We start from the raw sequence: 11,475 nt of genomic DNA, 5'->3' as shown, positions 1-11,475 counted from the left end.
TCTTTTGGGCAAACATTCTAAACAATCCCCCTGTGATGCATGGGAAGTCTCGGAACTGAGTCCTAAATGAATCTGGTGTGATAGTATTAATTCAGGATAATGTGTTTTACAATGTTATAACCCCGGTTCCACTGTGAGTCAATGGTTCGATACGGGGCTGTGTAATGGTAGTAGAGGGGCAGTATAATGGTAGCAGAGGATCTGTGTAATGTTAGCAGAGGGTGAGTGTTGTGGTAGTAGAGGGGTAGTATAATGGTAATAGAGGGTATCTGTAATAGTAGTAGAGGGCTTGTGTAATGGTAGTAGAAGGCCTGTGTAATGGTAGAAGAGGGTCTGCGTAATGGTAGTAGAGGGGCTGTGTAATGTTAGTAAAGGATGTGTGTTGTGGTAGTAGAGGGACAGTATAATGGTAGTAGAGAGCCTGTGTAATGGTAGTAGAGGGTCTTTGTAATGGTAGTAGAGGGTCTGTGTAATGGTAGTAGAGGGTCTGTGTAATGGTAGTAGAGGGTCTGTGTAATGGTAGTAGAGGGTCTGTGTAATGGTAGTAGAGGGTCTGAGTAATGGTAGTAGAGAGTCTGTGTAATGGTAGTAGAGGGGCTGTGTAATGGTAGTAGAGGGGCTGTGTAATGGTAGTAGAGGGTCTGTGTAATGGTAGTAGAGGGTCTGTGTAATGGTAGTAGAGAGTCTGTGTACTGGTAGTAGAGGGGCTGTGTAATGGTAGTAAAGGGGCTGTGTAATGGTAGTAGAGGGGCAGTATTATGGTAGTAAAGGGTCTGTGAAATGGTAGTAGAGAGTCTGTGTATTGGTAGCAGAGGGGCTGTGTAATGGTAGTAGAGGGTCTGTGCATTGCTAGTAGAGGCTCTGTGTAATGATAGTAGAGGGACTGTGTATTGGTAGTAGAGGGGCTGTGTATTGGTAGTAGAGGGACTGTGTAATGGTAGTAGAGGGGCTGTGTAATGGTAGTAGAGGGGCTGTGTAATGGTAGTAGAGGAACTGTGTAATGGTAGTAGAAGGTCTGTATAATGCTAGTAAAGGGTCTGTTTAATGGTAGTAGAGGGGCAGTATTATGGTAGTAGAGGGGCTGTATAATGGTAGCACTAAGCAGTACACATAGTGCAGTCAGGAGAATGTGACTGTATAGTGACATCATTCCTGGCAGATCATAGTGAGGAGACTGGATGACAGTGTCAGGAAATTATCACAGCTTATGTAGCGTCATAAATGGAGCAGTGACAACGCCATTCACAGCGCTGATAATTACCCCATTAACCAGACACATGCTGCAACACTGACAGAAAAGCTGCAGCAGAACTAGCAGTGGCACATACTGCACAGCATGGCAGACTGGCACGGTGCTACCATTGCAGGCACCGATAGTGACGAGGCAGAGTAAGCTGGTATGAGAAGGATGGATAGATATTTACCAGATAACTAGACAGGCTGGATAATTGATATTATCTTATCCTGCGTTATGTGCTGTTGTATATGCATTACATGCTGTATATTAGGGGTATTCTCCAGCCTGCTGCACGGATCTGATGCGTTTCTCCGTTTGTGCCGGCAGGAGCAGGGTTAATCAGCTTGGTGCAGTGTCGCCCTGTAGTGGCACAGGCTGCTGCTGCTCCTGTTGTAGCTTGGTGAGGCGGTTCAGCACTTGGACAGCTCCCAGCCCAGACTGTAATGTGTGACACATCACTGCATAGCTCACTATGCACTTTGCCTCTTGCTCACCAGCGCCCTCTCCAGCTGACCCTTCACTTTTTCCTCCCAGCTGTGTAGAGCAGTCCATCTCCAGCACCTGTACTCTATGTCAGCCCAGGCTATGGCATTATCCATCTCCCATTTTGCTCACCCCCTTCTGTCACTTTCCACTTGGCTTGTCATATTCCTGTCCTCATCCCCCCCCACCTTTAGAAACTCCTGTGTGGGTTTGGCAGGCCAGCTGCTGCAGTGATTGGCCTGGGGCTATCATATGTAGGTAGAGAGACCGAGGCGCCAGGATCACCTCCACCTTTATCCCCAGTCCGTATCCTTTAGGCGATCCATAGTCTATAGGTCCAGTCTTTTCCAGTATGGACTTTGGATGCCTCTTATGGCTCCCAATGGCCGATCCCAGGCAGACCTTTTAGTATTGCACAGGGCTGGGGGAGTGGTGGTAGTGGGGGAGTGGAGCTGAGGACTGCAGCATATCTCTCCCCTCCTTCTCTTCCAGTCTCTCCCCCTCCCCTGCTGGATCTCTCCCTCCGCCGCCGCTGCTGCTGCTGCTGTGAAGGATTGAGACTTAGCAGCTATCTTCCCAGACTGGACACACATTGGATCCTATATATCTAAAATTATGGGGTGTAGGGAAAATCATGGAAGTGCCAAGCAATGCAGAAGCCCCCCATCTACCCAACCTTCCTCACCCCATTGCCAATCAATCGATAACCCATTGTGAATGATTTCCCATCTCCAAATGTCATGGTGGCTCAATCGTGAGGTTCTCCAAGACTCCCCCATACTCTGAAGCCTGCCTTATCCCCCTCCTCTCACTCAGTTCCCCCCACCACCACCTCTCGCTCTCTCTTCCTATCACCCACAACCTCCCCCCCCCCCTTTTCCACCTCCTCCTCCTCCCACCGCCCCGGACGGATTGCAGGATCTTGAAAGATGCAGCTCTGAAAACGGCAGGTCTGAAAACGGCAGAGCGCACAGGGGAGAGGGTCCGCACCGCAAGACCCCTCAATCTTTTTTTTTTTATTTTCCTTTTCGTTTTTTTTCCTTTTTTATTATTGTTTGTTTTTATATTTTAATTTTTAAAGAGACGAGTCCGGCGGCGGCGGCGAGGGAATGTGTGATCGCCCCCTGTTCTTACCCGTTACCTCTTTACATATATCTCTCCATTTGCTGCCTGAGACCCGGACTTTCATGCAGGAAGACCCTGTGTAGAATCTCTACGTAGATCTGACTTGTTAATGGGCGTACGTGTCTTCTCCCTGCGCTGTATGCTACTATTAAGTTGAGAGGTCCTCTCGGTATATTCCTGTATTTTCTATATGAGCACCTGTCTGCGGAGATACCTGAGGAGTGAGCAGTCAGATCCGGGACGCTGCCTGTCTGGATGAGATGTGATGCTTTGCAGCGTCCTTACCTCTTCTTTTCCTACATCTTTTCCTTGCTCCTCGCTTTCCGGTAACCCGCGGACTTTGTCCCCGACATCATGGGGGCTCGCTTCGGGGACGAGGTGCCAGCCCGTGGTGGGGGAGGCGCAGGTCGTGGAAGTCGACAAGGTGGGCCCCCGGGGGCCCAGCGGATCTACAAACAGTCAATGGCACAGAGGGCCCGAACTATGGCGCTGTACAACCCGATCCCAGTACGGCAGAACTGCTTAACCGTCAACCGCTCCCTCTTCCTCTTCAGCGAAGACAACGTGGTGAGGAAATACGCCAAAAAAATCACCGAATGGCCATATCCTTTTCACTCTTGGCATTGGGGATGCGATAGGCCACTGTAAGGGTTAAACATGTCTACATGCTATAATGGTCAATTGTATTTATGTTGATGCCCAAAAAACTATGGAAGTAGAAAAATCCATCAACAGGAGGTGTATGAGGGTCCATGTATATATGTTCATGTCTTATTCCAGGTCTGTAGTGTCATGTGAGTCTATCCCATATGTGCGTGTGTCCATATAGTGAGATATGGATATATACTGTGTCCTGTATATCTTACATGTGTGTATGGGGTTATAGTATGTGAATATCAGCCTGGTCCTATCTGGTATATGGGGAAAGCAATGTACAGTATTGGGGGGGGGGTCACTTCTTAGATTTGTGATATAATGTATGTCTATATAACCCTCTATCTATCTATCTATCTATCCCTCTATCTATCCCTCTATCTATCCCTCTATCTATCCCTCTATCTATCTATCTATCCCTCTATCTATCTATCTATCTATCTATCTATCTATCTATCTATCTATCTATCTATCCCTCTATCTATCCCTCTATCCCTCTATCTATCTATCTATCCCTCTATCTATCTATCTATCTATCTATCTATCCCTCTATCTATCTATCTATCCCTCTATCTATCTATCCCTCTATCTATCTATCCCTCTATCTATCTATCTATCTATCCCTCTATCTATCTATCTATCTATCCCTCTATCTATCTATCTATCTATCTATCTATCCCTCTATCTATCTATCTATCTATCTATCCCTCTATCTATCTATCTATCTATCTATCTATCTATCTATCTATCTATCTATCTATCTATCTATCTATCTATCTATCCCTCTATCTATCTATATATCCCTCTATCTATCTATATATCCCTCTATCTATCTATATATCCCTCTATCTATCTATCTATCTATCTATCTATCTCACAATTTTACAGCATAATCTTGCAGAATATATGTGTATATATATATATATATATATATATATATATATATATATATATATATATATATATATATATATATATATACATACACACACACATATATATCTGTGCAGGTATATAAACAGACATGCAGTACATCAAGCTGATCTGTACAGGACCTGTACCGTATGGTGGCTTTGTATATACACACACATACATGCTGTCCAGGCAATGTAATAAATGTGTCAATGGAATGGGCAGCACTATGTCGCTGTCCCCATCACTCTTTGCCTATGTTTGTGTTGTCTCTGAAAACTGGGCATAGCATATATAAAACATGTATTGAGCTATATATAGCACTGCAGTGCAATGCTCCATTAATAAATCCGCCTGATAATGCTGCATTCTATGCACATAACCCAGAGGTTCACCACCTGACGGGGATCATGCTAGGTATTGCCCTGGTGAAGCTCTGTGTATTCTTTCATGCATTTTATTCTACACCGTACAGTGTATATGTGCCCACTGCAGTGTGCAAGGTGCAGTCCTCCTGGTCATACCTGAGCTCTACATACACATAGGTGTACACTGGAATGTAGGCGCAGCCATAGGGATCATGTGTAACTGCACTGCACCTGCTCATTTGTGCAGGGGAGACCGAATATTACATTCAGGAATGGAGGTAGATAGAGTGTCTGATAGATAGATCGATGGAAAGAAAGACATGAGTGCAAGAACATATGTGTCTGATAAAGAAATCATCTACGTATCTAATATCTATCAGCTCAGAACTATCTATCCCTCTATCTATTATGTATCTATCTACTTATCATCTATAAATCAATCACTTATATATCTATCTATTATCTATCTATCATCTATATATCTCAATCTATATCTATGTATTATCTTTATATATCTATCTCGATTATCTATCTACCATCTATCTATCATCTATCTATTATCTGTATCTATCTGGTATCTATCTTCCCATTGATGGTGTGATATTGGGGTCTGGATTCTGGTAGTGACGTGTAGAGCCGTCCACCCTTTGGGCTGTGTTCCTGGTGGAGTGTGATAACAGCAGATATTGGTCAGCACTGGGAGCTTTGCTGCAGACACACTGTAGGGCTGGGAGCACATTTGAGGCAAAGCACAGCCCATAGTTGGGATATGGGGGGGTGTTGTAAGTGCTGTATAATGGGGTTAATGTGTATATCATTTCCATGACTTGGTCTGAAGAGCTGACAATTTATGAGTTGTAAAGCAGTGACAGAATTTTTAGCATAAAGTGACATGATTTTCTTTTTGTTTTATGGTGCTTGTGTTTCCTCCTACATTTTGCAGGAATGCTCTACATAAAAAAAATCCCATTATCCCATATTGTCACATGCTCCACAGAGACAGCGAGGCTAGCCTCTATGAGCACCAGTCACTAGGCTAGCTCTTGATACAATGGGTCATTCAGCACTAATCAATTTAAGCTTGTGTACCCATTAATTGCTCCACTCCAAAGTGCTGCTCAATATCCAAAATCCAGAATGCATTGCATGTAGAAAGTGCGCTCCACCCTTCAGCCGCAAGCACCGAGAGAGCACCTGTAATATACCGTAGACTCATCTTCATCACATCCGGCATTGAACAGGTCAATGTAAGCTGTCTACAAGCCTATGAGTGGTCGAGAAGATCCGGCTCACCACTATGAGGCCATCCTGCCGTACCCAATGGTACCGTATTGTCTAATTACAATGCAGTGTCTGTAGCACCTCAGTGTTGAGTGTTAGCATGTGAAGACCCACCATTTACATTACCTGGCGTGCCAAGCTGATTATGAACACTGTCAATGAGCCACACTGGATTAATGAGCTACTGGGCCACTCACAAAGGGGCACAAGATGATACTCAGATGACTGCCATGATGTTTGCAGCACTTGGTTCCAAGGTTCAACCAAACAAGAGCCAAAAACTCAACTGGTCATAAGCTGGTGGTTAAAATTTAGTCAACAAATGGTTAATCCTTAAAAAAAAAGCCAGTGGTCATCTGTAAAAGATTGATACGAGAAGTAATTAGCCAACGAGAGGCACTAGGATTACAATAGACATCCTGGTTACAAGATTGTGTTGACCAATGGTTGGATCCAACATTCAGATATTCTTTGATTGGCGTCACTTATCCAAAACTGGCCTCCAGAATTCATGTGGGCAAGATTTCCCTCAACATTCACTCATTAATGGTCATCAGAATTCAGTTGGCCAATTCTTGGTCCCAAGAATCAGTTGGCACGATGCTTTGCTTCATTGGTGGTTGGGGTTTTCTACAGGTAATGACGATCATGGATGTTCATATGTTGAACTTTAATCGCACTTATGATAATGGAGAATATTTTTTGCCTTAATAGGATCAATAGTCACCTTCATTCAGTCAGAGAGTGGAACAGGCGACCACAGGAGGTAGTGAGCTCTCCATCAATGGAAATCTTCAAGCAGAAACTGGATAAACATATAGCTGGAATGATTTAGGAAAACCTGCACTCACAGAGGTTGGACCCAATTGCCCTTGAGGTCCCTTCCAACTCTACCATTCTATGAGTCTATGAACATGGTTGTTTTCTAGATATTCGTGTGATATCACAACTTTTCCTAAGGGAATCAATGTGATACTGTAGTCTTAGAGAAATTCAGATTCGGATTGGAATTGTTCTCCCCTAATTTAACACATGGATAACGTTAATATGTCTTACTCTATGTATACCCATGAGTCTGTACCTCTGAGGACACAGACACAGAAAAGAGCTCCTGTTCAAGAATATGTGAGCCCTTTGCAGCCTAATGCGGGCGTCACATGGGACGATCTATCATGCGATCGCACGAGCGATCGTACCCGCCCCCGTCGTTTGTGCGTCATGGGTAAATCGCTGCCCGTGTCGCACAAAGTCGTTAAACCCCCGTCACACGTACTTATCTGCTGAGCGACCTCACTGTGGGCGGCGAACATCGACTTCCTGAAGGGGGTGGGACGTTCGGCGTCACAGCGACGTCACACAGCTGCCGGCCAATAGAAGCGGAGGGGCGGAGATGAGTGGGACTTAAACATCCCGCCCACCTCCTTCCTTCAGCATTGACAGCGGCCGCAGGTAAGCTGCAGTTCATCGTTCCCGGGGTGTCACACGGAGCGATGTGTGCTACCCCGGGTACGATGAACAACCGGCGCAGGGAAGAATAAACGATTTTTTCAAAAATAAACGACATGTAAACAATACATGATTTGTAACCGATTTGTGATCGTTCTGAGACGCTCGTAGGTGTCACATGAAACGACGTCGCAAACAATGCCGGATGTGCGTCATGAAAACCGTGACCCCGACGACATATCGCACGATGGATCGTCTCGTGTGACGCCCGCATAAGAGCTCATCAACATGCACAATTCCACCAACTTTGGAGGTAGAAATGTGCCCCCTTAGGTTTTAGGCCCCTGTGTGGCTGCACAAGTTGCACAAATGATATATCCGCCCCTGTAAGAACAGTATACGGGCCCTTTTCAGTCAAAGAGCTCATCGTAATGCCCAATTCCACCTGCTTTGGAGGTCTATGTTGCCCCCTCATCTCTTGGGCTGCTGTGCGGCTGCACAAATTGTACCAATGATATGTCTGCTCCTGGTTCGTACCACTTAAGACAGCATAAGGTCTGATAGAAAAGGAAAGGTATGACTCATTTTTGTTTGAAACTTTAGGAGCCAAATGGGTTGGAAAGTAGATAGAGCAATGACCTATCAGTCATTGAGTGTGCTGGGGGGGGTTATGTAATATAGATTCTATATTTCATGAGTTATGGTTATTAAAGGGGGTTCTCAAAGGGTCCCTTGACTATAAGCAGATCACTAAGTGTCCTACTGCTGGGATTTCGAATGATCACCTGGCAATAAGGGTATGTGCACACGATCAGGACCCGCTGCGTCCTAGAGGTGGCGGGTCCTGACCTGCGGGGCCGCGTGTCTCCTCTGCAAGAGACTACAGCTGCTTGTGCCCACGATCTGAACTCCGACAGTTATGGTCTCTCACTGGGTTCTCTCTGTGGAGAACATTTGTGTCTCCGCAGCAAAGAATTGACATGCTGCGGCTCGGTAAGCTGCACAGCAGGCGAGTTTCGCTGCGGGAAAAACAAGCACAGTGGGTATGGGATTTCTAGAAATCCCATCCACTGTCCTTGTACTATAAAATGCAGCGTTTTGGACACATCGAAAACACACTGCGTCCAAAACACTGTAAACCCTGATTGTGGGTACCCTAAGTGTTCATTTTTCCTGTGGTGCCGCCAAAAAGGAAATTGAGCATTACATAGTGCCCATTGGTATCAATGTAGTACAGGACGTCCTCCGGATCAGGAGACTCTTTACAACCATTTTCCTCAATTTATCAGGTTAAATAAACCACATTTCTTCAAAGATGGGTTTTCTAAGCTGGACCACCCCTTTAACCCTTGTTTACCAATCCCAGGACTATAATGCTTATAGCTTTTAACAACTGTTTCTTTGATGATGCTTCTCTGATTTGCGGAGGTATCTCATGTGGCAACTTGCTCATGTGGAATAGGATGATTTGCACTGCCGTCAGTCTACCTGACAGATGTAAATGGTCACGACGGCGAGAAAAGCGGGAAGTCATTGTCATGTTATAATGTGAAATAAAATAAGTTCCACGCTTAATAACTTCTTCTGAAAGTATAGATTGTGCTCCGTCAAGTGTTCAGAGATTTCTGACTGCCGATCTGATGTAAAGGGAACCATGTGACTCTTCGAATCATTCATATGTGCACCATTTCTATCCAATTGGTACTCACAGAGATGGTCTAAGACTTAAGATATTGATGCCTAATGAAGTGAATGTAAGTTACGGTACCGGAGAATGGTTAGGGGTGATCCAGTTCTGTACACTGGTTACTTATGGACGCTGAGGGACCAGCAAATAGCTGATTGTGGAGTGGACCAGTTGTTCTATTCTCACCAATTGATGACTTTGATAACAGGATCTATAGTATAATGATTATGGGATTATCTCAACTCCATTTTGAGTGTGTGTTTATGTCTATTTCTTCTACCTAAGTAATCGATTATTTTAGATAAAAGGCACACCTCTTTGTTTAAATCGAAACTAAAGTTTAGGAAGGTGAAACTTAAGAGGTGTATGTCACACCCAGACTCTTAGGGCGGCTTTGCACACTACGACATCGCAGGTGCGATGTCGGTGGGGTCAAATTGAATGCCGGTGCCGCGACAGCACACATCGCTGTGTGTGAAGCTGCAGGAACGAGGAACATCTCCTTACCTGCCGCCAGCGGCTATACGGAAGGAAGGAGGTGGGCGGGATGTTTACATCCTGCTCATCTCCGCCCCTCCGCCGCCATTGGCCGCCTGCCGTGTGACGTCGCTGTGACGCTGCACGACCCGCCCCCTTAGGAAGGAGGCGGGTCGCCAGCCAGAGCGACGGTCGCAGGGCAGGTAAGTGCATGTGAAGCTGGCGTAGCGATAATTATCGCTACGCCAGCTATCACAAGATATCGTACCTGCGACAGGGACGGGGACTATCGCGTGCAACATCGCAGCAACGGCTAGCGATGTCGCAACGTGCAAAGCCCGCCTTAGGAGTTGTGTGCAAAGGACACTAACATTTGCCGATAAGATAGATATATATATATATATATTTATAGTAATGCCAGAACTATCTAAAAGCTAAGCTGAGCTTATTCATATGCTACAATGTATGTATAAGACACTGTTACGTCACCACCGGAGTCCGCTCCAGCAACTTCTGCTCCGATCGCCAGGCGACGCCGTGTTCCTGCCGTGGATGGTGCTGGTGATGGGAGAGGAGTCGATGCCAGCGGCACCGGTGGGCACAGGCTCATCCACTGGGCTGGGTTATCTTGGGATCTGCAGTACCACTGGCTAATTGTGGGTGGCGTGTGTCTTCCAGCTGAAGTTGCCAGCGTTCAGCTACAGCCAATGGGAAGACACCACACCCTTCTTAGTTCCCCTCCTGTCTGCTGACCTCTGCCAGAGATAGTTCTGATTTCCTGGCTCCTGATCTGCCCTATTCTGTTTTGTGATTCCTGTGTGCTGACTTCTGCGTGTTTCCTGACTACCCTTCTGCCTGCTGTTTATGTAGCTCGCTGCCCGATCCGGATTTGACCTCTGCTACGTTTTCTGATTATGTCCTTGTCTGCCAATTCTGTCCCTGTTATGCTATTCCTGGTTTGACGCTGCCTGACTACTACTCTCTCGGACTGCTGCCTTCCACAGGTAGTGATCTCCAGGGCCCTGTGTAATTCCAAATCCCTGTAAAGAGGTTAAAGGGTTTCAGGGTTCTGGGGGTCCTGCTTGGTGAGTGGCTTCCCTCTAGTCTGTCCATTACATCCCATCTGAGTCTGTTGAGCCAGGCAGGCGTTACAGACATGCCTATATAACTAACGATGATGGAATAAACAATGAGAGAGGGCTACCTTGATACATTACGGTCTCGGTGTGGCCTTCTACGTCCGCAGTCTCTGTGATTTAGCAGGAGCAGAGACGTCTCTTATAACGTCCCACGCTGAGTGGCGACGACAATGACCTATCCTCAGGACCACCCCTTTAATTTCTAGGACAGTACACACTCCAGCCACCACTTGCATCTTCTCATAACTTGGAATAATCACCGCATTATATTTGGCTCTTGTGACAAGCTATAATAAAAATTTGGGTTTTGGAGTGTCGTATGAACTAATATACTAGTATGACCATATTATAGGAGCTGGACCAATGTAAGATAAGGGCTAATGCACATAGCAAACTGAGACCCCATACTTGATTATTTATTCACTGCCCACGTTCACCATTTGTTATTTCACCAGTTGGGGTTGTGTGATGCCAAACTGTTAAAAAAAGGGTCCTTTAATTCAAGTGCTCAATTCAGAATTTGATAGCCAGGTTATATGGGCCACTGTCTGCTTCCAGTTCTTGGTCCATTAATCACTCGATTGAGTGCAATAACTGCTGAATGGGTTGTCTATGCTTGAATGTTGCTGAGTTGCAATACTCAAAATGGACAGGAGTGGCGCTATA

At 45.6% G+C, this 11,475-nt stretch overlaps 1 protein-coding gene across 10 annotated transcripts in view; it reads left to right on the top strand.

Annotated features, from left to right (window-relative positions):
• The first annotated feature begins 2,267 nt into the window (after positions 1-2,267).
• Positions 2,268-11,475, top strand: part of CACNA1A (calcium voltage-gated channel subunit alpha1 A) — a 405,981-nt gene continuing 396,773 nt past the window's right edge. For 6 of the 10 annotated variants that reach the window (XM_075346633.1, XM_075346629.1, XM_075346627.1 and 3 more), the window contains exon 1: positions 2,269-3,447. In XM_075346633.1, the coding sequence (XP_075202748.1) occupies positions 3,200-3,447 (248 nt within the window). In that variant the 5' untranslated portion in view covers positions 2,269-3,199. Of the gene's footprint in view, positions 3,448-11,475 lie in introns of all 10 variants that reach the window. The other 4 variants (XM_075346630.1, XM_075346628.1, XM_075346625.1 and 1 more) reach the window with 1 other exon arrangement.

This window comes from Anomaloglossus baeobatrachus, chromosome 4 (assembly GCF_048569485.1).
Source record: "Anomaloglossus baeobatrachus isolate aAnoBae1 chromosome 4, aAnoBae1.hap1, whole genome shotgun sequence".
NCBI lineage: Eukaryota > Metazoa > Chordata > Amphibia > Anura > Aromobatidae > Anomaloglossus > Anomaloglossus baeobatrachus.
This window is presented reverse-complemented; position numbering and strand designations above follow the sequence as displayed.